At 36.1% G+C, this 27481-nt stretch overlaps 1 protein-coding gene across 21 annotated transcripts in view; it reads left to right on the top strand.

Moving 5' to 3' along the window:
* The window catches only part of TBC1D19 (TBC1 domain family member 19), a 151942-nt gene that overhangs the window by 40856 nt on the left and 83605 nt on the right, over positions 1-27481 (top strand). For 20 of the 21 annotated variants that reach the window (XR_015165506.1, XR_015165505.1, XR_015165509.1 and 17 more), the window contains exons 5-8: positions 13797-13871; positions 14923-14986; positions 16165-16211; positions 20074-20184. Coding sequence is in view for 16 of the 21 variants with exons in the window: in XM_086406210.1 (XP_086262336.1) it covers positions 13797-13871; positions 14923-14986; positions 16165-16211; positions 20074-20184 (297 nt within the window). In the remaining 5 variants the exon portion in view is untranslated. Of the gene's footprint in view, positions 1-13796; positions 13872-14869; positions 14987-16164; positions 16212-20073; positions 20185-27481 lie in introns of all 21 variants that reach the window. The other variant, XM_086406214.1, reaches the window with a different exon arrangement.

Here is a 27481-nt window from a genome sequence, read left to right as displayed (position 1 = left end):
TAAAGGAGAGAAATGGTATGCGACTAACAGAAGCAGATGATATTAAGAAGAGGTGGCAAGAATACACAGAAGAACTGTACAAAAAAGATCTTCATGACCCAGATAACCACGATGGTGTGATCACTCACCTAGAGCCAGATGTCCTGCAATGTGATGTCAAGTGGGCCTTAGGAAGCATCACTACAAACAAAGCTAGTGGAGGTGATGGAATTCCAGTTGAGCTATTTCAAATCCTAAAAGATGATGCTGTGAAAGTGTTGCACTCAATATGCCAGCAAATTTGGAAAACTCAGCAACAGCCACAGGACTGGAAAATATGCCAGCAAATCTAGAAAACTCAGCAGTGGCCACAGGACTGGAAAAGGTCTGTTTTCATTCTAGTCCCAAAGAAGGGCAATGCCAAGGAATGCTCAAACTACCGCACAATTGTACTCATCTCACACACTAGCAAAGTAATGCTCAAAATTCTTCAAGCCAGGCTTCAACAGTACAGGAACCGTGAACTTCCAGATGTTCAAGCTGGATTTAGAAAAGGCAGAGGAACCAGAGATCAAATTGCCAACATCTGCTAGATCCTAGAAAAAGCAAGAGAGTTCCAGAAAAACATTTACTTTTGCTTTATTGACTATGCCAAAGCCTTTGACTGTGTGGATCACAACAAACTGTGGAAAATTCTGAAAGAGATGGGAATACCAGACCCCTGACCTGCCTCTTGAGAAATCTGTATGCAGGTCAAGAAGCAACAGTTAGAACTTGGCATGTAACAACAGACTGGTTCCAAATTGGAAAGGAGTACATCAAGGCTGAATATTGTCACCCTGCTTCTTTAAACTTATATGCAGGATACATCATGTGAAATGCCAGGCTGGATGAAGCACAAGCCGGAATCAAGATTGCCAGATATGCAAATGACACCACCCTTATGGCAGAAGAGTGAAGGAGAACTAAAGAGCCTCTTGATGAAAGTGAAAGAGGAGAGTGAAAAAATTGGCTTAAAACTCACCATTCAGAAAACATGGCATCTGGTCCCATCACTTCATGGTAAATAGAGGGAAACTGGGTATCAGATCCTTGGGAATTCTCCATAGTATCTTCTTGATTTTTCTATACATCTAAAACTCTAGTAAAAAATCAAGTCTACTAAAAAAAAAAGAGATAAACAGTGGAGACTTTATTTTTGGAAACAGTGAGACTTTATTTTGGGGGGGGCCTATGTTTTTGGGTTGCCATTTCTTTCTCTAGGATTTACCCTTATAATATTTCTCACTGCCTTCTAGGAAACCTTCAGTGACTGCCAGTTGCCTAGTAAATGATGTTCCTAGTCCAAAGCCCACCATGAAGGGTAGTTACTTTCTGTCCCCAGCAGAGATGATTCCACTCCATCAGTCTCTGCTGTCTTATAACTGCCCTTTGTGCCCATCCAAGTGAAGCATTTTGCCTTTCCTATTGCGTCTTTAACACTTTTGGTTTTGCTGTCATGGAAAGCCCTCTGCTTGTTCTGTATTATGTAAATCCCATTTATTTTGTGTCAGCTTAGATGGCATCTCTTCGCTGAGGTTTTTATTACTCCTGTTGAAAGGATTTTTCCCTCTTTTGAACTCTGGTAGCACACTATCCCTGGAGGAGGGCATGACAACCCAGACTTTTATGTAGCAGAAACTTAGTTTATAATGAATCAGTAAGAAAAGGCATTTCCCATCTTTTCTTACAGTATTTATTTAACAGATGTTTACTGAATGCCCATGAGTAAAAGACACTCTGCTGTGTGCTGTGGAGATGCAGAAATAAATTAGATGGAGATTCTGCCTTCAGGAAACTACATGATTTGATCATTGAAATAAGACTTGGACACATGTATCTGTAACACAAGGTAGAAAGTGCTGCCTGCCAAAGGGAAGGTGGCCAGGAAATCTGGGCTGATAAGGGGAAGAGACTTCTTTTACTGCGTCAGCCTTTTCCCGAGTGTTTTATGCCGAATCCTCACCCTGAGAGATGCTCCACAAAAGGGGGTTCCAGGGACAAGTAAATTTGCAAATGGAAGCACACATTGCCTTCCTCTTATTGAATCACAATTTATTTTATTTTATTTTTTTAGTAGACTTGATTTTTTACAAGAGTTTTAGGTGTATAGAAAAATCGAGAAGATACTATGCAGAATTCCCAAGGATCTGATACCCAGTTTGCCTTATTAACTTCTTACATTACTATGCACATTCATTATACTTAGTGAACTGATATTAATACCATAGCTAAAGTTCTACTTTATTCAATAGATTCCCTTAGTTTTAACCTCATGTCCTTTTTCTGTTTTAGGAATCCATCCAGCACACCACATTGCATTTGGTTGCCATGTCTCCTTAGCCTCCTCTTGGCTATGACATTTTCTCAGACTTCCCTTGTTTTTGATGACCTTGACAGTTTTGAGAAGTACCTGTCAGGTATTTTGTAGAATATCCCTCTCTTGGAATTCATCAGATGTTTTTCTCATGATTAGACTGGGGTTGTGAGTTTTTTGTAGGAAGATCACAGACATAAAGTGCCATTTATATTGATTAAATTGTATCATCATTCATACTATCAACATGATATATCACTTTTGATGTTGACCTTTATTGCCTGATTGAGATACTAATTGTGAGGTTTTTTTCCACTGTGAAGTTACTGCCCCTCTCCCACCTTCAGTTCAGTTCAGTTCAGTCACTCAGTCGTGTCTGACTCTTTGCAACCCCATGAATCGCAGCACGCCAAGCCTCTCTGTCCATCACCAACTCCCGGAGTTCACCCAGACTCACATCCATCGAGTCAGTGATGCCATCCAGCCATCTCATCCTCTGTCGTCCCCTTCTCCTCCTGCCCCCAATCCCTCCCAGCATCAGAGACTTTTCCAATGAGTCAACTCTTCGCTTGAGGTGGCCAAAGTACTGGAGTTTCAGCTTTAGCATCATTCCTTCCCAAGAAATCCCAGGGCTGATCTCCTTCAGAATGGACTGGTTGGATCTCCTTGCAGTCCAAGGGACTCTCAAGAGTCTTCTCCAACACCACAGTTCAAAAGCATCAATTCTTTGGCGCTCAGCCTTCTTCACAGTCCAACTCTCACATCCATACATGACCACAGGAAAAACCATAGCCTTGAGTAGACAGACCTTTGTTGGCAAAGTAATGTCTCTGCTTTTCAATACGCTATCTAGGTTGGTCATAACTTTCCTTCCAAGGAGTAAGCGTCTTTTAATTTCATGGCTGCAGTCACCATCTGCACTGATTTTGAAGCCCAAAAAAATAAAGTCTGACACTGTTTCCACTGTTTCCCCATCTATTTCCCATGAAGTGATGGGACCAGATGCCATGATCTTCGTTTTCTGAATGTTGAGCTTTAAGCCAACTTTTTCACTCTCCACTTTCACTTTCATCAAGAGGCTTTTGAGTTCCTCTTCACTTTCTGCCATAAGGGTGGTGTCATCTGCATATCTGAGGTTATTGATATTTCTCCTGGCAATCTTGATTCCAGCTTGTGTTTCTTCCAGTCCAGCATTTCTCATGATGTACTCTGCATATAAGTTAAATAAGCAAGGTGACAATATACAGCCTTGACGTACTCCTTTTCCTATTTGGAACTAGTCTGTTGTTCCATGTCCAGTTCTAACTGTTGCTTCCTGACCTGCATACAGATTTCTCAAGAGGCAGGTCAGGTGGTCTGGTATTCCCATCTCTTGAAGAATTTTCCACAGTTTATTGTGATCCACACAGTCAAAGGCTTTGGCACAGTCAATAAAACAGAAGTAGATGTTTTTCTGGAACTCTCTTGCTTTTTCCATGATCCAGTGGATGTTGGCAATTTGATCTCTGGTTCCTCTGTCTTTTCTAAAACCAGCTTGAAGGAAGTCACAGTTCATACTTAAGGAAGAGAAATTATGTTCTACCTCCCTGAGCAGGGGAGTATCTACAAAAAGTATTTAGAATTCTTCTGCATCAGAGAGTTGTCTTCTCTCCCCCATTTATTTACTTATTCAATCATTTATTTGTATCAATATAGACTCATGAATATTTATTAGATACTTTGGTTTTTAATCTAATGCTCCTTAATTTTGCTTACAATTTCTTTTGGTGTGTTAATGGCTCAGAGAGGCTTTTCAGTAGAGAAACAGTTTAATTTTTATTTAACCTAGTGCTGTTCAGACGTATGTGACATATTTCCATGTAAAGTACTTTGGGAACTACTTTGCTACGCCTTTCACAGAAAGCCGTATTTGAAGAAATTTATATGCAGTGTGATAAATCTAAATTCACAAGTTTACATGTGAAATAATAGTAGTAAGCACATAGAGCTCTAATTATGTGCCAGGTACCATTCAAGTATTCACTCATTTAATATTTATGTCGACTCTATGAGATGAGTTACATTTATGGTCTCAGAGAGTGCCAGCTTCACAAAACTACTAAGTGGAAGACTTGGAATTTGAATTTGGACAGCCACTCCAGAATCTGCACTACCTGATTCTTTTCAGCCTTTCTGTATCCAGTCCAGAAATGCTCAAACTCAGGATGAGCTGTGTGGTTGAATTTATCCTGTTTTCTGTCAATCCAGTAACCTTAGTAAAGTTGAGAATTTTGCTAGTTTCATATTACTTCAATTCTCATCTCCTTCCTAACTGGTCCTTCTGCCTTCTGTATTGTCACTCCATTTCTTAAAACTTCCAAGACTTTTAGGATAGAGCTTCAGTTCCTTACTTTTGCTTAAAAATCTATACATTATCTTGCCCCATTTTACTGTTCAGGTCTCATCCCTTGCCTTCTCTTACTGTCCCTCCCCTTCCTGCCACTCCATTTCCACGCACAGGTACCTTCTCTCTCTCTTCATCTCCTTGGTGTCCTCCAGCAGGAGAACCTGTGCTCATACCGTCACTCCTACCCCAGACTGCCTCCCCTTGAACCCCACGTGTTTCTGGCTAACTTCTACACATTCTTCAGGTATTGGGTTAGATGATGGTTTCTTTAGGAAGGCTTTCTGACCCCTCGCTCTCAGATACTCAGATACTTTTCCTGTATCTCAAGTCCTCCACATGAGAGGCACCCTGACCTTCCTATCACAATACTTGGGTTGTCTGTATGATCACTAGATTCTGTAGAGCAGAACCAGTGTCTCTCTTCCCGCATTGTATCTGCAACCTCTGGCATGGTGCCTGGCCCATGGTAGACACTCAATAGATTTTTTTTTTTTTAAATGATGAATGAATTACATAATGAAAAGTGGAAATGTTCCCTTTAGGAAAATATACCCTTATTTTGAGTAACTTCACTTCTTGAGCCTTCTCTAAAGAAAAAAATCAGAGATAATAGTAAAAAATTTAAAGGCATCTAAAGAAAGCAATAGGGCCTGCTTAAATGTAACAGCGAATCTCCAAAAGACAGTTTTACACAGGCATCAAAAGTGGCATTTTCAGAGAAGTATAATGAGGTGACAGAGAAGGCAATGGCACCCCACTCCAGTACTCTTGCCTGGAAAATCCCATGGATGGAGGAGCCTGGTAGGCTGCAGTCCATGGGGTCGCTAAGAGTCGAACCCGACTGAGCGACTTCACTTTCACTTTTCACTTTCATGCATTGGAGAAGGAAATGGCAACCCACTCCAGTGTTCTTGCCTGGAGAATCCCAGGGACGGGGGAGCCTGGTGGGCTGCCGTCTATGGGGTCGCACAGAGTCGGACACGACTGAAGTGACTTAGCAGTAGCAGCAGCATAATGAGGTGAAATTGCATATGATATAATCTCCATTCAAAAAAGCAAACTATAAAACAATATAATTCTACTTTAATTAAGTGTATATATATCCAAGTGCATATATACACACATATACATCTCAGTTGTACACATACATGCATAGAAAAAATGAATAGAATAAAATGGTAACCCTGGTTATTTTTGACTGGTGGAAATTTATGAGTGCTTATTATTTTATTCTTTATATATTGTATGGTTTTTTATATTATCTTGAATAAATGTATACTCTTTATTATCATAGAATTACTAAAGCCTTTTTCCATTAGAAAGCTGGGTTATTATTATTTTGTTTTACTTTATTCATTTCAGTGTGAAGAAAGTAATTTAAACTTATGAAAAAATTTTATAATTTCATAAGTTTTGCATGCTGTGTATTTGTTACATTGTTTTTAATGACTTCTTATTTATTTTCATTACTATGAAAAAGAAGCAAGATGATAATAATACCCATTTAAAGATTTCAGTAGAATTGCAATTCTTTTGAGAATCTTTTACCTCTCATGGCTTAGAAACTACCTTATTTATAAAATTCTTGAAATCCTTTGAGTTAATATCATAGATTTCAATTATTAGGGAAACTGATTAGAAAGCAACAATAATTTCATTTAGAGAGGATATGGGTTTAAGTAAAAGGTAATGTCTTTCTATTTAAACATTTTAAATGTAAAAGACCATCCATTTTCCTTTTAAATAACATTTTAAAAAATCTTTATTTTGTAAGTCTTTGGGATAGAAACTTTTACTTTCTTCTTATTTTATATTGGCGCACTATCATTTTTCAATAACTTATTTGCTACTTCAACTTTTTGTTGGGTGCTAGGTACACACTGAAATTTTTATTTAAATAATAGCATAGCATCAACTATGAATTTTTAGCATTTATCTTTGAGACGTAGGGCTTATTTATTCATTTCCACAGGTAGAGAAAAATGTACCTATAGAACTGGAGCTGGAGCTAGAGTGGACCTTCACATTTATCCAGTCTAACCTCTGGAGCTCATCTCCTTTTGATGGAGAACTGGAAACAAGAAATTCACAATTTTAACCCATTTTGATTAAGTCTTTTAATTGTTGGCAAGTTTCGTTAAATGGTTATAAGCTCCTTATAACATTTACTCACTGGTCTGAGCTTTGTGCTTTGTAGATATAAAGCATTGAATACATGATAATCAGTGAGACAAAGAAATGAATAAATACCACTTAATCAAGATTAGAGTTCTTTAGGGAACCTAAAGGATGACCCCACTTAAAAACAGCCGCTTGCTTCATCTTGGATTTCCCCTCATTGTCAGGAAATTCTGTTACTGTTTCTAATGTCTGTGGAAATGATTTTGTTGACTAAGACTTTTATGAAATGACTTCTGACCATCTGACTGAAGTTCTTGCAAAGAGTACCTTGGAAAAATCCTGACAACCTTTCATAGGTATGGAACAGGGAATAGGGAAGACAAGGCCAACCATTGGGGTCACTCTTCTTTCATTATTTCAGGATGTGATGTGTTCTGTGGACAGCTAGAAGTTGTGATATACTTAGCTTCCTATTGCGTGCCTATTGTTTTACATTTTTATGGTTTTTTATGTATAGATTGGTATAGCCCTAATGAACTTTTTGCAACTTATCCATATTATTTGTTTCTGTCTTATCCTTCTCACCCTCACTACAGGGATAGCTGTTTTATTCATCTTTTAATGGCATATGTTTAATAAGAGCCCAGTAAATATTTGTTGAATCAATATATTTTCCTTATTTGAAAACTCAGCTATTAACCTCATGTCCACCTGTTCTAGCCTTAAAATTTTGAATTTTCTGAGTTGAACATCCTTTTCCTCTTTCTCTCAGTTTTTCATCTTGTTCTTTATTCTCTTCTGGATCATTTCCACGTTTTTGCTTTAGTTGTGGAACACAATAAAAAATGATGAATAAAGCTTTGTTCAGCATTGCTTTAGTTCTTAATATTCTTTTCCATTCTACTCTCAGGTGTTGTTTTAAAAAGTTTCCCATTTGTAAAAATGAGGGTAATGATACATTACTCACAGGATTAATAAAATAACATATTGTAAACACATGTAAGTCACTTAGCTCTATTTTTTTCATTCAGAATGCTTGCTTCTAATATCTAATTTCTTTTTAAAAAGATTTTATTGGAGTATAGTTGATTTACAATGTTGTGTTAGCTTCTGCTCTTCAGCAAGGTGAATGAGTTCTATACATATACATATATCCACTGTTTTTTAGATTTTTTTTTCCCATATAGAGAATTACAGAGTATCAAGAAGAGTTCCCTATGCCATACAGTAGGTCCTTATTAGTTTATTGTTGTTGTTAATCACTAAGTCATGTCCGACTCTTTGCAACCACATGGACTGCAGCATGCCAGGCTTCCCTGTCCTTCACTGTCTCCTGGAGTTTGCCCCAATTCATGTCCATTGAGTCAGTGACGGTATCTAACCATCTCATCCTCTGCTGCCCGCTTCTCCTTTGCCTTGAATCTTTCCCAGCATCAGGGTCTTTTCCAATTATTTGGCTCTTTGGATCAGGTCTATTTTATATGTAGTAGTTTGTATATGTCTATCTCAATCTCCCAATTTATCCCTCCCCTCACTTATTCTTATCCCTCCCCTCACTTATTCTCTGGTAACCATAAGTTTGTTTTCTCTAATTTCTTTTCTGTGAAATTTTTTTCTTAAGTAGTTTCTCTGTATATTACATCTAACATTAAATTTGGTAAGTTGAAATACTTGGTAAGTGGGATAGTTATTTAGGAGAACTGTGATTTATCACTTAAAATTTTACTTTGTCAAAACTCCTGAAGAGATGTTTTTGTCAGAGTGATTTTCTAAAGAATAAGTTAAATATGCTTCAGAATATCTTATTAACATATAATTATAGAAAGTATTCTATTTTAAATGGACTTTATGTCTGTGTTTTCAGTAGGTTTTATGCTGTATTAAAATTATGTATTGCAGTCTTACAAATATGTACGGTATATATTATGAGCCACACATTGATGTCTGTTGTAACTTTTATTTTTATATCTGAGAGTTATTTTCTTTTTATCAACTCAAGAGTCCTCTTATTAGTGGTTGAAAATGATAATTTTTGTAATCATAATTCAATAGCTAGAAATTTAGTTCTTTTATATAATAGGATACATAATAAAAAATCAGGGATTGGATTTTTAATCTTTATGCAAGTTTTATTTTTATAGTAATGACTGAATTAAAATTCAGTTCAGTTCAGTCACTCAATTATGTCCGACTCATTGTGACCCCATGGACTGCAGCACACCAGACTTCTCTGTCCATCACCAGCTCCCAGAGCCTGCTCAAACTCATGTCCATCACGTCAGTGATGCCATTCGACCATCTCATCCTCTGTCATCCCCTTCTCCTCCCACCTTCAGTCTTTCCCAGCATGAGGATCTTTTCAAATGAGTCAGTTTTTCACATCAGGTGGCCAAAGTATTGGAGGTTCAGCTTCAGCATCAGTCCTTCCAGTGAATATTCAGGACTGATCTCCTTTAGGATGGACTGGTTGGATCTCTTTGCAATCCAAGGAACTCTCAAGAGTTTTCCAACACCACAGTTCAAAAGCATCAGTTCTTCGGTGCTCACTTTCTTTATAGTCTAACTCTCATATCTGTACAGAACAACTGGGAAAACCATAGCCTTGACTAGATGGACCTCTGTTGGTAAAGTAATGTCTCTGCTTTTAAATATGCTGTCTAGGTTGGTCATAGGTTTTCTTCCAAGGAGCAAGTGTCTTTTAATTTCATGGCTGCAGTGATTTTGGAGCCCAAAACAATAAAGTCTGACACTGTTTCCTCATCTATTTGCTGTAAAGTGATGGGACCAGATGCCATGTTTTCTGAATGGTGAGTTTTAAGCCAACTTTTTCACTCTCCTCTTTCACTTTCATCAAGAGGCTCTTTAGTTCTCCTTTGCTTTCTGCCATAAGGGTGGTGTCGTCTGCATATCTGAAATTATTGATATTTCTCCCGGCGATCTTGATTCCAGCTTGTGCTTCATCCGGCCCAGTGTTTTACATGATGGACTCTGCATATACGTTTAAATAAGCGGGGTGACAATATACAGCCTTGATGTACTCCTTTCCCAATTTGGAACCAGTCTGTTTGTTCCATGTCTAGTTCTAACTGTTGCTTCTTGACCTGCATACAGGTTTCTCAAGAGGCAGTTCAGGTGGTCTGGTATTCCCATCTCTTTCAGAATTTTCCACAGTTGATTGTGATCCACACAGTCAAAGGCTTTGGCATAGTCAATAAAGCAAAAGTAAATGTTTTTCTGGAACTCTCTTGCTTTTTCTAGGATCTAGCAGATGTTGGCAATTTGATCTCTTGTTCTTCTACCTTTTCTAAATCCAGCTTGAACATCTGGAAGTTCACAGTTCCTGTACTGTTGAAGCCTGGCTCGGAGAATTTTGAGCATTACTTTGCTAGTGTGTGAGATGAGTACAATTGTGTGGTAGTTTGAGCATTCTTTGTCATTGCCCTTCTTTGGGACTGGAATGAAACAGACCTTTTCCAGTCCTGTGGCCACTGCTGAGTTTTCCAGATTTGCTGGCATATTGAGTGCAACACTTTCACAACACCATATTCTAGGATTTGAAATAGCTCAACTGGAATTCTATCACCTCCACTAGCTTTGTTTGTAGTGATGCTTCCTAAGGCCGACTTAACTTCGCATCCCAGGATGTCTGGCTCTAGGTGAGTGATCACACCATTGTGGTTATCTGGGTCATGAAGATCTTTTTTGTCTATTCCTCTGTGTATTCTTGCCACCTCTTCTTAATATCTTCTGTTTCTGTTAGGTCCATACCATTTCTGTCCTTTATTGTGCTCATAGTAGCATGAAATGTTCCCTTGGGGTCTCTAATTTTCTTGAAGAGATCTCTAGTCTTTCCCATTCTATTGTTTTCCTCTATTTCTTTGCATTGATCACTGAGGAAGGCTTCCTTATCTCTCCTTGCTATTCCCTGGAAATCTGCATTCAAATGGGTATATCTTTCCTTTTCTCTTTTGCCTTTAGCTTCTCTTCTTTTCTCAGCTATTTGTAAGGCCTCCTCAGACAACCATTTTGCCTTTTTGCATTTCTTTTCTTGGGGATGGTCTTGATCACTGCCTCCTGTACAATGTCATGAACCTCCGTCCATAGTTCTTCAGGCACTCTATCAAATCTAATCCCTTTAATCTATTTGTCACCTCTACTGTATGATTGTAAGGGATTTGATTTAGGTCATACTTGAGTGGTCTAGTGGTTTTCCCTACTTTCTTCAATTTAAGTCTGAATTTGGCAATAAGGAGTTCATGATCTGAGCCACAGTCAGCTCCTGGTCTTGTTTTTGCTGACTGTATAGAGCTTCTCCATCTTTGTCTGCAAAGAATATAATCAATCTGATTTCGGTGTTGACATCTGGTGATGTCCATGTGTAGAGTCTTCTCTTGTGTTGTTAAGGTTCTAATACTTGCTCCCCCAACCCCCACAATCTGGATTTGAGGGAGCAAGTGGCAGAAAGCTTATTAAAGGAAATTACTTTTAAGCCAAGATATGAAAGTTGAGTTAGATTTTTCCAGATAAATTTGGGATAAGAATGTTGAGGGTGGAAGTGGGTTGTATTACACTAACTAAAGTTTGGTCATGAATAATATACCCAAATATATTTGAAGTCCTGCATCTAAGAGAACTCTTTATAGGAAAAAGAAAAGAGAGAGAAAAAAATTGAAAACAAACTAGTAAACAGAATTAGTTTGGACTGTATTTTATGAAATTTATTGAGTATTCTTTTATTCTTGAAAACCTATTTCTATATATTCAGTAAACTAAGTCTTATGCATTTCACACAGCTTTGTATTTCTCTTATAGATGATTTTTTTCCTGTTCATTCATTACTTTGGCAGTTGTACCAAAATTTTTCTAAATACTTGCAGCATAACTAAGAGTAGAAATCTGTTCAATTATTGAAAACTTATTATGTGCTCGATAAAGTGTGATATGTGCTATGATAGGTGAAGGAAGAGATATTGTGAGAATCTGTAGGCAAAGGCACTAATATTATCTGAGTGGGGGCCAGGTAAGAGCAGGCTTAATAGAGGTGAAGACCTGAATGGTGAATATAATTTATTCAGATAACATAGGAATAAGTATGTTGGGATAAGAGTAGAGCATGGAGAGTTTATTCCAGATAGAGAGTAATATATCTAGATACATATGTTAATGAAGAAACTCTGAATAATGATAGCTGTAGTAAAAACTATCAGTTATTGAATGATTATTATCATTGTGTCACTGTTCAAAGTACTTTACATCTTTAATTTTTATAGCAATCATGTAAAGGAGGTATTATTATTCTATTTAATATTATCTGATTTTAGCTGTCTTTTATAGATAGTATAATATATAGTTATCTCCATTTCTCCTCATTTGGTCTAAATTTTGGAGCTTTGGTATTATTCTGTTTTTTGTGAGTCAGAAGTGGCCGGTGCTAAAAGACCAAAAAATTATGGTGTTTTAACTTGGCATTAAAGAGAATAATTTACTGAAGTATGATGTATACGGATGATCAATTTATGACTGACCATTAAAGTTAACTTATTATTTCAAGTTTATGAGAAATACCAGGGACAAAGAAGAATGTAATCGATATGGTGAGAAAACAGTAAGACCAATCTAGATTGTGACACATTCCAAAAGACATCTGCCTTGGACTGCTCAAAAAAGCCAGTATGAAAAAGAAAAGGAGAAAAGCGCACTAGATTAAGCTATACAGAAAGAGACATAACAACTAAATGTAATGCATTAATTTTTAATGGATCCAGGATTTAAAAAGATATAAAGACATTTTGGGGGATAATTGGAAATTATTGAATATGGGCTAAGATGATATGAAATATTATTTTTAGTTTTCTCAGGTGTCATAGTGGTATTGTGGTTATGTAAGAGAAGGTTCTTATTCTTTTTTTTTGAAACCTGGACAGTCATTTTATTACATTACTTGATGCTATAAATTCCTTGCTATTTCATTATCCTACTTTATTTTTTTAAATTTAATTTTATTTAACTTTACAATATTGTATTGGTTTTGCCATATATCAAAATGAATCTGCCACAGGTATACATGTGTTCCCCATCCTGAACCCTCCTCCCTCCTCCCTCCCCATACCCTCGCTCTGGGTCATCCCAGTGCACCAGCCCCAAGCATCCGGTATCATGCATGGAACCTGGACTGGCGACTCGTTTCATATATGATATTATACATATTTCAATGCCATTCTCCCAAATCATCCCACCCTCTCCCTCTCCCACAGAGTCCAAAAGACTGTTCTATACATCAGTGTCTCTTTTGCTGTCTCATATACAGGGTTATTGTTACCATCTTTCTAAATTCCATACATATGCGTTAGTATACTGTATTGGTGTTTTTCCTTCTGGCTTACTTCACTCTGTATAATAGGCTCCAGTTTCATCCACCTCATTAGAACTGATTCAAATGTATTCTTTTTAATAGCTGAGTAATACTCCATTGTGTATATGTACCACAGCTAGGTTCTTATTCTTAAAAAATTCATAGTGAAGTATTTAGGGTGAAAGATGTTTGGAAAAATTACAATATAATAATTTCTATAAAATTTTATTTTACTAGGTCATTAATGGGAGTCTCAAGTATGAAAGATTTATAAAGTACTTAAATATAGCTTACCTTTTTTTTAAAATCTGCTATTTCCACATCTGACTTGTTGATTTATTTTTTTAATCTATCTTCATTCCAATCCTCCACTAGAATGTCAGTTCCATGAGGATGGAGACATTTTGTTATTCACAGCACTAAGGATAGTATCTGGCATATAGTAGGCAGTAATCAATATTTGTTGAGTAATCTAGTGAATAAGATAACCAATCTCAAGCAACTTCACCATTTCTATATAACTCATAATGTCTTTAATTTTTTAAAAATCACTTTTGGCACTGTTAACCAAAAATAGTAATAGACTGTTCCTTATGTTTCAGGGAAGTTGGGAAAAAAGAATTTTGAAGAGTTTAAATAGTATGTGCACTGAACTGAGTATTCCATTGGCACGAAAGGTACTTTTAACACTTAAGTATTTTATTGTGAATCATGTACTAGCAAGTATCATGAAATTATAACTGTTAGGCAGATTTATCTTTTTTTTTTTGTTACTGGTATACAGCTTTTTGAAACCAAAGTCTATAAAAGGTAAATTATGTGGATGTATTTTATATAGTTTTCTATTGCATATGCTATAATGCTTTTTGTAAAAAAAAAAAAACAAACCTGTATCAAGAATAAATATAGGCTGTACAGTACAGATTATTTGGAGATTTGTCTGTAAAGGTTATAAATGCACTTTAAAGATTTTAATTACCTTTAGTCTCCTTACCCGAATGATTTATCATCTCTCTAGAACTATTTAGATCTAATACTCAACATTTATCTGTAGTTCTGGGCTTTGATAGGGGAGAGATGAAAAGGAGAGAAAAGCCACGTGAGGAATGTTCTGGGTCTTTTATAGCTGTTCAAGAGTAGGAGTGAACAAGTTTCTCTTCACTTCGTCCTCCCTACACCTATTTATTCCCTGCTGTTGGACAAGATATAGTGAATGTACATTGGATAATATCCAAGCACAAGTCACTGAAGGCACCAGAAGGATGGTGTAAAAGAGGATAAATTTATATGAAAAACTGTCTAAATATGTAGTATTGTGTAATATACTGTCTTTCATATAGGAAGATGATGCTACTGACTCACAGTCACACTCTCTTGGCCAGCCCCCTTGTGATGCATTTCTGAGATTGCTGGATGGGGTGAGAGATGTAGTATGTGGCTGAGGAGCAGTCTTTCTTTGTGAAATTTTACTGGCCAGCACATATCATTTGCCTTCTATTTTAGACTCATTAGTACCATATTCTAACTGAGCCATTAAGACTGCATACAAGGTAATAGTTAAATAACATTAAGTGTAATTCCCAGAAAAGCTAATCATATGTAATGAAATTATTTTTTCTTGTGTTATGGTAGTTTATATAAGCTTTTAGATAAGGTATTGATTCTTATTTTTCAGCTGCATTGCTTAACTTCACAAAACGAAACCAATTTTAAAATTACCTTTTTTAGAGGCCAGTTGGAGAACAGAAAGAACTTCTCAATAAATGGAATGAAATGGGAACCGATGAACCAGGTACATATGAAAAAAATATTTTCAAAATGTGGTAGTGGGAAAAAAATTGTTCTTTTAATTGTGGATCCAAAATAACATTATTAACAAGTTCTTTTTGGAAAGATAGCAACTTCCCTTCTCACTGATTTATTATCATCTTTTTTTTTTTTTTTTTTGCTTAAACTTCTACTTTGCAGTTTAAAAATTCCCAGCTTTAGTCACTATGCTCCGTTATTTTGAGAATATTTAAATCAGTTATTTTTTTAATCAGCATTTGAAAACATTTTTATGAAAGGATAAATTAGAATCATTCAGTGGATTTCTTAGGCTCATAATTAAGATAAATCTCAAGCTTTAATTACATTGAGATGTTAAAATGTGTTACATTTTGAAAAGTTTTAAGACCTTTAACATGTTTTAAAATGTTTTTAAGAATTTATTTTGGTTCATTTTAATGTTTAAAATTGAGTCTATCAATTTTAAAAAACACTTAATGAGTGATAAATATATGTATAAATTAATTATTGATATATGTAAAATAATTGTTTAGGTAGACATGTACATAATTCTTCACCACTCCTTCTTAAAAAATAGCTGGGGCCTGGGGAGGTTGCAAAAAATTTTGAGCCATCATAAAGGAAGCAGTGTGTTATAGAAATTCAGAAGGAAGAATAGTTCAATATAACCTGAGGCTTCCGCAGTGGTTCAGTGGTAAAGAGTTCTCCTGCAATGTAGGAGATGCAGGTTCGATCCCTGAGTGGGGAGTCGCATTTAAGCATGCATGCACAAAGGAAGCAGTGTATTATAGAAAGTTCAAAAGGGAGAGCAGTTCAGTACAACTACAGATTCACTGAGAATTTATTGTTTGTGTTCTAAGTACTTTGAGAATTCTCATGTAGAACTTTCATATGATATTGACATTGTTTTCCAATTCAATTACAAATGCTCCATTACAAATTTATGGAAGAGAGGACTCTTCAATTTCTTCTAGAATATGCTATTTAGACTATCAAGGGAAGGGACTTTCTGTTTTTGTTAGTACAGTGCTTAACACAGTGTATGACAAATAATTGATATTCTGCAAATGTTTGAATTAACCTAGCTGCATAACAATATGAAAGAACCGTTATAATTTATTATTATTAAGGATTTGTATATTGTAACCGAAATTCTACTTTAATCTGTCTTATTAATTCTAGATTTAAGCCTTTTCAGACCTGTTTATGCACCTAAGGATTTTCTTGAGGTAGGTTCTGTTGGTTAAATATATGTATATTAATGAGGTAAAAATGCAAAAGAAATGATGATATTAAAAAACATCTCCAGGCAGAAGAATCACCATATAAGAAGCCCCAGAGCCATGAAAGCAATGGAATAACCTTATCAGATTTGTGTTTGGAAGTTGCTCTGGGAAAATACATGGTAGTGTGGAAAGATTAGAGGGAAGTACATCAAGAAGATTTGATTAAAAATTAGCGACTATAAATCATGTAGCCTGCTGGCTAGCACAATAGGTGCTCAGTGAATCTTTTTCTTTTTTCTTTTTCTCCCTGTTGTAACAGTTCAGACAAGGCATGATAAAGGTTTGAACTAAGAGAACAGCATTTAAAATGGAAAGACATCAACAGACTTGAATTTAACAAGATGAGAATTTAACAGATTTTTAAAAAGATTTGGGAATTTATTAGATCTAGGGAGTATGAGAAAAAGAAAAGATAAAGATGACCTTTAAGTGTCTAGGTTGGATAACTAGGCAGAGTTAACTTAAGATACAGAATACAGAAAGAGACACAGGTCCATTAGTGAAGATGATGCACTTAATTAAGTTTGAGAGGGTATTGACATTGAAGAGGAACTCTTTAGTAGGCAGTTAGAACTCACTAATTATTTTAATTCACTCATCTTTAATTCCATTTTTTTCTCTTGTACCTTATATGTAATCCACCAGGAAATCCTTTCAGCTTTACGTTTGAAGTATGTCCAGAATGCATTCACTTCTCATCACTGCCATTCCTAAGTTGCTGATCCAAGCTGCCATCTCTTGTCTGGACTATTTCATAGGCCTCTTAATTGCTCTTACTGCTTCTACACTTCCCCACCTAGAATTTATTTTTAGCAGAGTTTCTAGAGGAAGCCTTGTAAATACTATTCTGAAGAAGCCACTCTTCTGGTATCCAGTGGCTTCTTATCTCATTCTACTTAAAACCCAAAGTCATGACAGTGGCCTAAAACACCCTATTTGATCTGATACCCATCACCTCTCTGAGTTCATCTCCCATTACTTTTCCTCCTGATTTTTCTACTCCAGCTGCTTTAGCTTGCTTACTTTCTCCTGGCTTTCTCCCATTTGAGGGTCTTTGCTCCTTGTTTTCTCTGCCTGCATTGCTTTTCCCCGAGATACTTGTGTGTCCATTCCCTCACATTCCCTTATGTCTTTGCTTAAATGTCATATTCTCAGCATAAACAATATGGTCAATAGTATTGTAATAACTTTGGAGAGATACAGACTTATTGTGGTGATAATTTTATAATGTATGCAAATGTCAAATCACTTTTAGTACAGTCTGAAACTCACACAATATTGTATGTCAACTGTATTTCAATTTAAAAAAGAACATTCATGGGAAAAATTTAAACATATACACACACAAAAAAATGTTGCCTTCTCACCAAATCCTTCCCTGGCTCACCTCTTGGAACTCCTTATAACCCTTTTCTGCTTTGTTTTTCTCCATAACCTTTAGCATCATAAAACATACTGATTTTCTATTTTGCCTATTGCCGCCTTTATTCTGTAACATGGAAGCTTTGTTCCCCGCTGCAACAGTCACACAGAGCCAAATCAGATAACTGAGAAGACATACAAGATTTCAGCCACAAGGATACACCCACATAAAGCTTTCTTTCAGCAAGAGAAAGAAAGCACATGCAAATACAAAGAAATAGAAATTTCCAGTCCCAGCTCCTTTCTCAGTAACACAGGATGCACTTTGCAGCCCTTTCTCAGTTACACAGGATGCACTTTGCCTTTGGGTTATGAATCACCAAGGTACGTGCAAGATGCAAGTTACAGCACAAGCTTTCTAATGAGTCTTTTATACCCTACTGGTAATTCAGGTGCAAACTATCAATCTATACATTTTCAATAAACAGTAAATAAATTGATATGGAATGCCTCCAGGGGACATTAAGTAGCACATTATAAATGACTAGTTAGTGCATTTCATCCCATTTTGGCCAAGGGTCACTGCTAGATGTCCCTGAAGCTAAGATAGGAGCTACCACAAACCAGCTGCAAGTAGATCCTGTCCTAAACTACTCTCTCTCAAACAGGTGTAACAGTGCTTACCACATAGTTGCTCAGTAAATAAGTGTTGAGTGAATGAGTAAATGAATGATTTAATCTTTTGCATTTTTTTTTCTGAACCTGTTTTCTCAGATACAAGTTTGCCAGCATTGTTAGAAATCATTTCGAGCCTTTTAGAATTATAAACAGTCTCCTTTTAACTTAAAAGAGAAGTTACTTTGGTTTGAAACTGCCTTTATACTGCTAGTGTTATTTCTCTTAGATTATTAAAGATTTCTCTCAAACTCATCCCTTTCCTAGCACTTAAATTTCATATAATTCTTATATAATTAACTTTATGTTTTCTTCTTAATAATCATAGCACTCTGTTTACTTAAGGACTATTGCTGAATTGATTCTTTTATTAGTCATACTGAGATTCTTCTTTAGCTCAAGAAAAGTTTTCTATAATCACTTCCTTATCGTTTCTGCTTTTCTAATATTTTTTTCTTTTCTATTGCCCATGTATTCATAGTTTTTCTTTTCAATTCTATGTTTTTAAGTTTTCCATGCACTGTGATCCCTTATTTGCATAATTAGACTAAAATTGTATTGTGCTATATTAGTCTATATTTAACACTGTTGGTTCTTTGCTAAAACATTTTTTTTAAATAAATTCCTTTGATATTTTTAGCTTCGATTTAGTGTTTGAAATTTTAGGCAACTCTTTTGCACTTGTGATATATTTAATTTTGTCAGCCATTAGTTATCAGGTTATTAATGCCTACTTCAGATATGCTGGTGTTTCTGTCATTATAATCTTCTTCACTGAATTCTTGGTTTCTTTCCCTTCAGAGTTGCAGTTTAAAAATATTTTTGGAAATTATTATTATTTTCTCCCTAAAATACATGTTGTTAGAAAAATAAGAAAACACATATAAGAAGAAAATTTAAAACAAAAATTACTTATAATATCATCATACAGCAATAAACACTACTGTAATTTTTAATTTAATAAACATTGTGGTATTTATTAATCGTGGCATATTAAACTATATTTTATGTACATAAAACATAATTTGTATAGGTAATTTCCTCTACCGTAATGTTTAAGTAGTCTTAAACATCTTAAATGTCTAATATTGAATGTCTTAAAATATTAAATGCATAATATTTTTCTGTTATAAACAACACTTCCTTTACCTTTTTTTTTTTGCACTATCTCTGCAAGCAGTTTTAATTATTTCCATAATCATACTCACAGGAGTGATATTCCTAGATTAAAGGATATGCAAATATCCAAGATTTTTAATTTTGAAAAATATTTCTTGTTAGTTTGGCTTCTGAAAAAGTTTTTTTTTACCTTTGGATTTGATTTAGAAGCAATACCATATGATGTTATTCCACTGTCTTTCTAGAAACTTTTCAGCATCTATTTTTAAAAGTGTTAGAGTTGGTTCTGAAGATTTTCCCCTGGCAAATACTGAAATCAAGCAGTTTAAATTTTTCTGTCAGTTTTCCTTGTAAAATATTATATGCAAACAATTTTTATTTTTTCGTAACATCAAAAAGTTTTTCTTTATAACTGAAATTTTAACTTTTTAGTATTTGATAGGTCATCTGTTGGAATATTAAATTGAAAACATGTTTATGGTATTTCAACATTTTAACTCAATTTTATAGTGTTCAGAATGTGATTAAAGTATAAGCATAACCCAAATAATTTTTAATTTTGTGATATACTAAGAATATCACTGCCAATTTTATAAGTGTGAATTTTGTATAAAGAAACTAACCAATTTCGTTGGATTTGTTTTTAAAGGTATTAATTAATCTTCGCAACCCAAATTATGAAAATGGTGATTCTCTTAGTTTCAGGACTCATTTGGGTTTAATCCAAGTTCCTCTCAAAGTAAAAGACATCCCTGAATTGGTAAGTATAGGTAGTTCAAAATAAATTAATATATTTTAGAGGGTAACCATTGGAAAAATATTTTAGTTCAACATATATTTAAAGTAGTAGGACAATCTGCTCACTAAATAAATGAATAAAGTGAAAAATTTCTTTTTTATTGTAAATATGTTCTATAGAGAGTGAGTTGCTTTGCTAGTAGGATTAAAGGTGAGTTTTCATTGACCTATAAATGCTTTTGCTTAATTCTTATTTTAATAAACAGCATAGACTTATAAGACCTCTTATTGGGATTTCAGTGCCTGATGTGTAGCTATAAAACTGATTGAAACAAATTGTGAATTTTATTTAAAAATTTTAAGGAATATACATTCATTTATTTCAACCAACCTTTCTTTAAGCTCCTAATATGGAAGACACTGAGGGAGATAAAAGAACATAAGATGAGTTAAAGACTATCTTTGCTCTGCAGATTGTCACATTTTGGTAAGGAAATTAGTTTTAAAATAGAATAATTGTAGTAAAGTGGAGAGATTTCCTTACAAAGAAGTTAAGAAATTACCACCAGTCTTTCTTTTGTTAATTACCCCAAAATAGTAAGGAGCACAGAAATGTAAATATTGTCTTTGGTGAAACTAAGAAACAACTAAATTTTAAAGTATTAACATAGAGAACTGATGGGAGAATGAGGAATGACTCAGACGTGAAGAAGAAGGTCAAGCCTTATTGCTTCTGAAAGGTGGGAGGTATGGATGAGAAGTGTGATGGTAATCAATTTATTACCTTTCAGCTCCAAATCTACCTTTTAAAAAAATTGAACTATGGTTGCTTTACAATATTGTATTAGTTTTAGGTGTACAGCAAAGTGATTTAGTTACTACACACAGATACACACACATACTGTTTTTCAGATTCTTTTCCATTATAGGTTATTACAAGATATTGAATATAGTTCCCAGTACTATATAGTAAATCCTGTTATTTATCTATTTTATATATAGTAGTGCATATATGTTAATCACATACTCCTAATTTATCCCTACCTCTCTCTTTCTCCCTTTTGTAACTGTAAGTTTGTTTTCCATGTCTGTGAGTCTATTTCTGTTTTGTAAGGAAGTTCATTTGTTTTATTTTTTGAGATTCTACATATAAGTGATACAGTATTTTTCTGTCTGACTGATTTCACTTAGTATGATAATCTCTAGATCCATCCATGTTGCTGTAAATGGCAATATTTTGTTCTTTTTCATGGCCAAGTAATATTCCTTTGTGCATCTGTATACCACATCTTCTTTATACATTCATCTGTTGATGCACGCTTAGGTTGCTTCCATGTCTTGGTTGTTATAAATTGTGCTGCTATGATTTGATTTAGAGTTTTTGTCTTTTCTTGATAATATGCACAAGAGTGGGATTGCTAGATCATATCATGAGTTTATTTTTAGTTTTTTAAGGAACTTCCATACTGTTTTCCATAGTGGCTGCACCAAATTACATTCCTACCAACAGTGTAGCAGAGTTCCCTTTTCTCCACACCCTCTCCAGCATTTATTATTTATAGACTTTTTGATGATGACCATTCTGACCATTTGTGGTTTGTAAACCTACCTTTTTTTTTTTAAATCCTGTTTTATTATACTGGAGCTGGACCTTGTAAACATTTCCTTTTTGCCAACTAGCTTGACATTAGGCTTTGTCAGTAGTGGTTTCTGGAGAGACATTGCAAGACCATAGTAGGATAAAGGGACTTTCCATGTACAGAAGCCAGCAGAGCAGCAAACAGAAGACCCAGTAGTATTCAATTTGGCAGCCCTTAGTCAACCAGCTCCAGCCTGTACTCACTGGCAAGATTGTTCTTCACCTCTGGTCTGCATGTTCCTGGGGCAGGCACACCCTCTCCTTAAAAGTCTGAATTTCAGTCTTGAGGACATGGGGGACCTTTCCTGAGTTCTTCCTTCCTTGGTTCACTCTCCTTCAGCCTAGAAGCCATAGTTGCTTTCTGCACTTGTTAATTCTGTTTTTCCCTGTTCACACTTGTGATATGGTTTCTATTTCTTGACTGGACTCTGACTGATACAAGAAACCAGATGATTTTCTCCCTGGAACTTTGCAAAGAATGAGGAATTGGAGATACCACATGTGATAGAAGACATTGAGGAGACATAGAGATTGTATAAAAGGGTTTAGACCCCCAGGCTTGTCCCATCCTTCATTTTCTGGCGACTCCTCCTCCCCAACAGGAGACCAGAGGTGTATATAATCATTGCAGAGAGGCCATGAACTCAGAGACCTCAAATGTAGAGCTGAATAGGAATGAAGCATTGTATTGAAAACAGAAGAATTAAGTGAAGGTTGACCAAAAGAAAGAAAGTGAAAGCTGGCTGTCTATAAATAAATTTTTCAGACTAAAGCCCATCATACTCTGCCCAGGCCTCAAAGACAGAGATTCCAGTCAATTGTTCATTGCCTCAATCCGAAATATGACTGACCAGCCTAGGCTCTCCAGATATTTGAAATTTTACAATTTGAAAAGCACAGCTCAAAACTAAAACAGACCCTGCAGAGAAAAATAAAGAAGAAGAAATAGCCAATTTAGGAAATGAGTAATTATTATGACCACCAATATAGTTACCTCAGGTTTGAATTTACGTCTACACTTGCAGGATACAATAGGCCAAAACCTGGTATAAGGCTCAATTAGATTTGTAGAGAGATACAGAACAGAAAACATGGCATGTCAATATATCATGTAGATCTTCATTGGAAGTCCTTACAGCTACCAGCTGCTACTTCCTAGCCCCTACAAGGAATGCTTGCACATGGAAGTAACAAGGTTATGTAGGTACAGCATAGGAAAATCTCACGCGCAATGGGAACTGTTTCTTGTAATGCACATGAGCACAGTTTCCAAGTCCTCTCAAGAGGCACACCAGGTAGCTAAGGCCTGTGTTTTCCAATAGGTTCTTTAGTCCACTTACAGTCCTTCATTTCAGATGAAATGTAACAGTCAAGTGTCATTTTTTTTTTCCAGTAAATTATATTGCTGGTTATGTAGCTGGCTTTCCTCTCCACAATTTTTTTTTCATAATCCAGTACATTTTCAGGGCAACAGTGCTGAGAGAAGGTAAATACAAAGTAGTCTTCACGTGGACAAAGAGGTTAACCTTTTGTTAACTGTATCTTCCCAATAGAAGACTTAAAGGAAACATTAATATTCTCAGAGAGAAGATATTACTCATGAAACAGGAACAGAATTTCATTAGAATAACAAAACAAGACATTAGAAAGTGAAAAAGAGCTTTTAGGAATCAAAAATATGATGTGCAAAAAAAATGGGTAGAGTTAGGGAAATAAAAAATATGGTGTACAAAAAAAATCAGTAGAAAGCCCAGGAAATCTCTATCAGAAGACAGTGTAAAAGCAAAAAGCCAATGAGATGAAAAATAAATGGGAAAAGATTTGTTTAATTAGATGGTCAGTCCAGATGGGCTGACACCTGGCCAGTAGGAGTTCCAGAAAGAGAATACAGAAGCCAAGGAGTTAAAAAAATTCAAGAACTGAAAGACAGGAATCTTCATTATGACAAGACCTACCCAGTACCCAGTTCTATGAATGAAAGAAGACCCATAGCAAGGCACCTGAAAAGGAGAAGACTAAAAACTTTTTATGGAAGAACAGAGTATATATAATGTTTCAGGCATCAGAGTGGCATCTGACTTCTCAGCAGGAAGACTGGAAGCCAGAGGATTTTTAAGTAAAGCCTTTAAAAATCTAAATGAGTTCAAGCCTAGAATTCTGTATATAACCACCAATCAAATGTGAAGTTGAAGTATCTGTTTTCAGATGTACATGACCTAAAATATTCTAATTCATGGACCTATTGGTAGAAATGCTCTATAACAAGATCATAAACAAAAAGGGTGAAATAGAGGATCTAGGAAATGGGATTTCCAACCTAAGAGTAGAATAAGTTCCAGAATGCCAGTGAAGAGAATTTCCAGGCCTGTCTGTGCAACAGGACCAGAGCAGAGCAATCCATATTGGAGCAGGAGGTTGTAGGGTTCCATGATGAGAACTTGCAAGAAAAACCCCAAAAATATAGATGACCTGATGACGTGCTAACCACATGCAGAAGGGAGGAGGGAGAGGTAAGTAGAGAAAATGCATAAGTGAAAAAGTGGTTTAATTATGAACTGTATGGAAAAAAGTACAAGAAAGGAAACATATTTATAGCATACTACATTCCTCAGCAGTGAGTAATATTTAAATAATAATAACAACAACAAACTCTTAATATAGATGTAATTAAGCATTGATATATACATATATTGGAATGATAGAAGGAGGAAAAGAGAATGTACTGAGCTAAAAATCCACATTTATCACTAACAGATTTAATAGTTATTTGAAACTGCTAAATTTAGAATAGCAGAATGTACCTGTTACTTGAAATATGGATGTGTGTTTGTTTGCTTTTTGGCCATGCTGCATGGTTTATTGGGATCTTAGTTGCCCAGCCAGGGATTGAACCCAGGCTCTTGGCAGTGAGAGAGTGGATTCCTAACCCTTGGACCACCAGAGGATTTCCAAAATATGGATATGAATACCAGGGAAAATGCTGAAAGTGGTTGTTCCTGCGTAGTGGAATAATTGTGATTGTGTGTATTTGTGTGTTGAAGAGGAGTGCATAAATAGGAAACTAATGTTTTGTTATGGTTGTTGTTAAGTCTTTTAGCTGATTTGACTTATGTTTAATGTATGTAAAGATAGCATAGCATGGTGGTTAGATAATTAAGATTCTGAAGCCAACTAACCTGGTTTAACCTCTTGCTGTACCACTCACTGATTGTGTGACCTTGGGCAGGTTTTCTTAACCTTGAGCTTTAGTTTTCTTGTTCAATATATGGATAATAGTATCTCATAAAAGTATTGATCAATATCTTAAGATATGTTATGGGTTGACTTGTGGCCCCCCCAAAAGTTATGTTGAATCCTGACCTCCAATACCTGTAAATGTGACTTCATTTAAAATAAGACCCTTGCAGGTGCAATGAAATCAAGATGATGTCTTACTGGAGTAGGGTGAGCTCAAAATCCAACATGACTGGTGTCCTTAAAAGAAGAGGAGAAGAGAGACTCACAAGGAGAATGTAGTATGACAGGAAGAGATTGGAGTGTTGCATGTATAAGCCAGGGAACACCAGCAATTGTCAGCAACACCAGAAGCTAAGAGAAAGACATGGAACAGATTCTTTCCTGGACCCTTCAGGGAAAGCATGATCTTGTTAACATTTTGAACTAATAGCCTCCAGAACTGTGAGAAACTGGGAGTTTCTATTGTTTAAAGTGAAAGTGAAGTTGCTCAGTCGTGTCCAACTCTTTGTGACCCCATGGACTGTAGCCTGCCAGGCTCCTCTGTCCATGGGATTTTCTAGGCAAGAATACTGGAATGGGTTGCCATTTCCTTTTCCAGGGGATCTACCTGACCCAGGAATCTAACCTGGGTCTCCTGCATTGCAGGCAGACGCTTACTGTCTGAGCCACCAGGGAAGCACCCTTCTGTTTTTTAAAGCTAGCCAAGGCAATGGCACCCCACTCCAGTACTCTTGCCTGGAAAATCCCATGGACGGAGGAGCGTGGTGGGCTGCAGTCCATGGGGTCGCTAAGAGTCGGACATGACTGAGCAACTTCATTTTCACTTTTCACTTTCATGCATTGGAGAAGGAAATGGCAACCCATTCCAGTGTTCTTGCCTGGAGAATCCCAGGGACGGGGGAGCCTGGTGGGCTACCGTCTATGGGGTCGCACAGAGTCACACACGACTGAAGCGACTTAGCAGCAGCAGCAGCAATTAGTGGTACTTTTTAAAATGGCAGCCTTAAGAAATTAATATATAAATATAAAGCATATAAGCGGTCCTTGAAACATAGTAAGCAGTAAATGTTAAGCATTAGTACTATAACTGTCATAAAAAACTATTTTTAAGACATTATTTTAAAAGATGTTAGAAGTCCTCTTAGGAGAGGTTTATACAAAGTGATATGGCTGTATAGAAGAGGAAGTGGCAGATTCTTCTCATGAAGTGTAGAAGGTCTTCTCAGAGGTACTGACATTTGAAATAGTTTGAGGGCGTTTGCTAGGTAAAGAAGCAGGAAATGATGATTTATGAAAAGGTTTCAGTTCAGTTCATTCACTCAGTCGTGTCCGACTCTTTGCGACCCCATGAATCGCAGCACGCCAGGCCTCCCTGTCCATCACCAACTCCCGGAGTTCACCCAGACTCACATCCACTGAGTCGGTGATGCCATCCAGCCATCTCATCCTCTGTCATCCCCTTCTCCTCCTGCCCCCAATCCGTCCCAGCATCAGAGTTTTTTCCAGTGAGTCAACTCTTCACATGAGGTTGCCAAAGTACTGGAGTTTCAGCTTTAGCATCATTCCTTCCCAAGAAATCCCAGGGCTGATCTCCTTCAGAATGGACTGGTTGGATCTCCTTGCAGTCCAAGGGACTCTCAAGAGTCTTCTCCAACACCACAGTTCAAAAGCATCAATTCTTCGGTGCTCAGCTTTACATGTTGTAAGTGGGACTAATTATGCCTTCTGTCTGTCTGAGGGGACCTGGAGCTGGTGTAGATAAATTCTTAGCTATTGGAGAATCAGAATCCTGTGACCGATTTTCAAAAAACTGTGACCATACTTAATGTCTCCAGGCATTAGGGATGGTTGTCCCCATTTCCTGAATCATGTGGCTGCTGATAATGGTTCTACCTCCAGAGTGCATGGTTTATCTGTAACCCTGGTCTGTCTGTGTGAGTACTGAACTTGGTGAGACTCAGTGAGTCTTATATGATCCTGTAATAGATGGCCCTCAAACCTAGCTCACAGTGTTATGCAGACTCATGCATATTAAAAAGGATTTTTTTTGAGGTATAGTTGATGTACAATATTACATAAGTTTCAGGTGTACAACGTGTTGATTCACAATTTTTAAAGGTGATATACTTCATTTATAGTTATAAAATATTGACTATATTCCCTGTGTTGTACAATATATTCTTGTAGCTTATTTACTTTATATGCAGTAGTTTATATCTCTTAATCCTGTACCTCTATCTTGCCGAAAGGGAATTTCTTGAAACCAAAATGTATTAACTCTAAAGAGAAGTTGCACACTAATTCCTGTTCAGTCAGGTACAGGCAGCAGGTTGGAACTAGAGCTCAGTAGAGTGGTTCACTATTTATTAACTCCCCCTTGTTATATGTCACTAAGCACTGCGCTAAGTATTGGAGGTGCAAATGTGTGTAAGAGATAGGACTA

Source organism: Bos grunniens, chromosome 6 (assembly GCF_055505025.1).
Source record: "Bos grunniens cultivar Pamir isolate PY7600 chromosome 6, Bosgru_T2T1.0, whole genome shotgun sequence".
Lineage (NCBI taxonomy): Eukaryota > Metazoa > Chordata > Mammalia > Artiodactyla > Bovidae > Bos > Bos grunniens.
The sequence above is the reverse complement of the archived record's forward strand: the minus strand, read 5'-3'. Positions and strand labels throughout refer to the sequence as shown.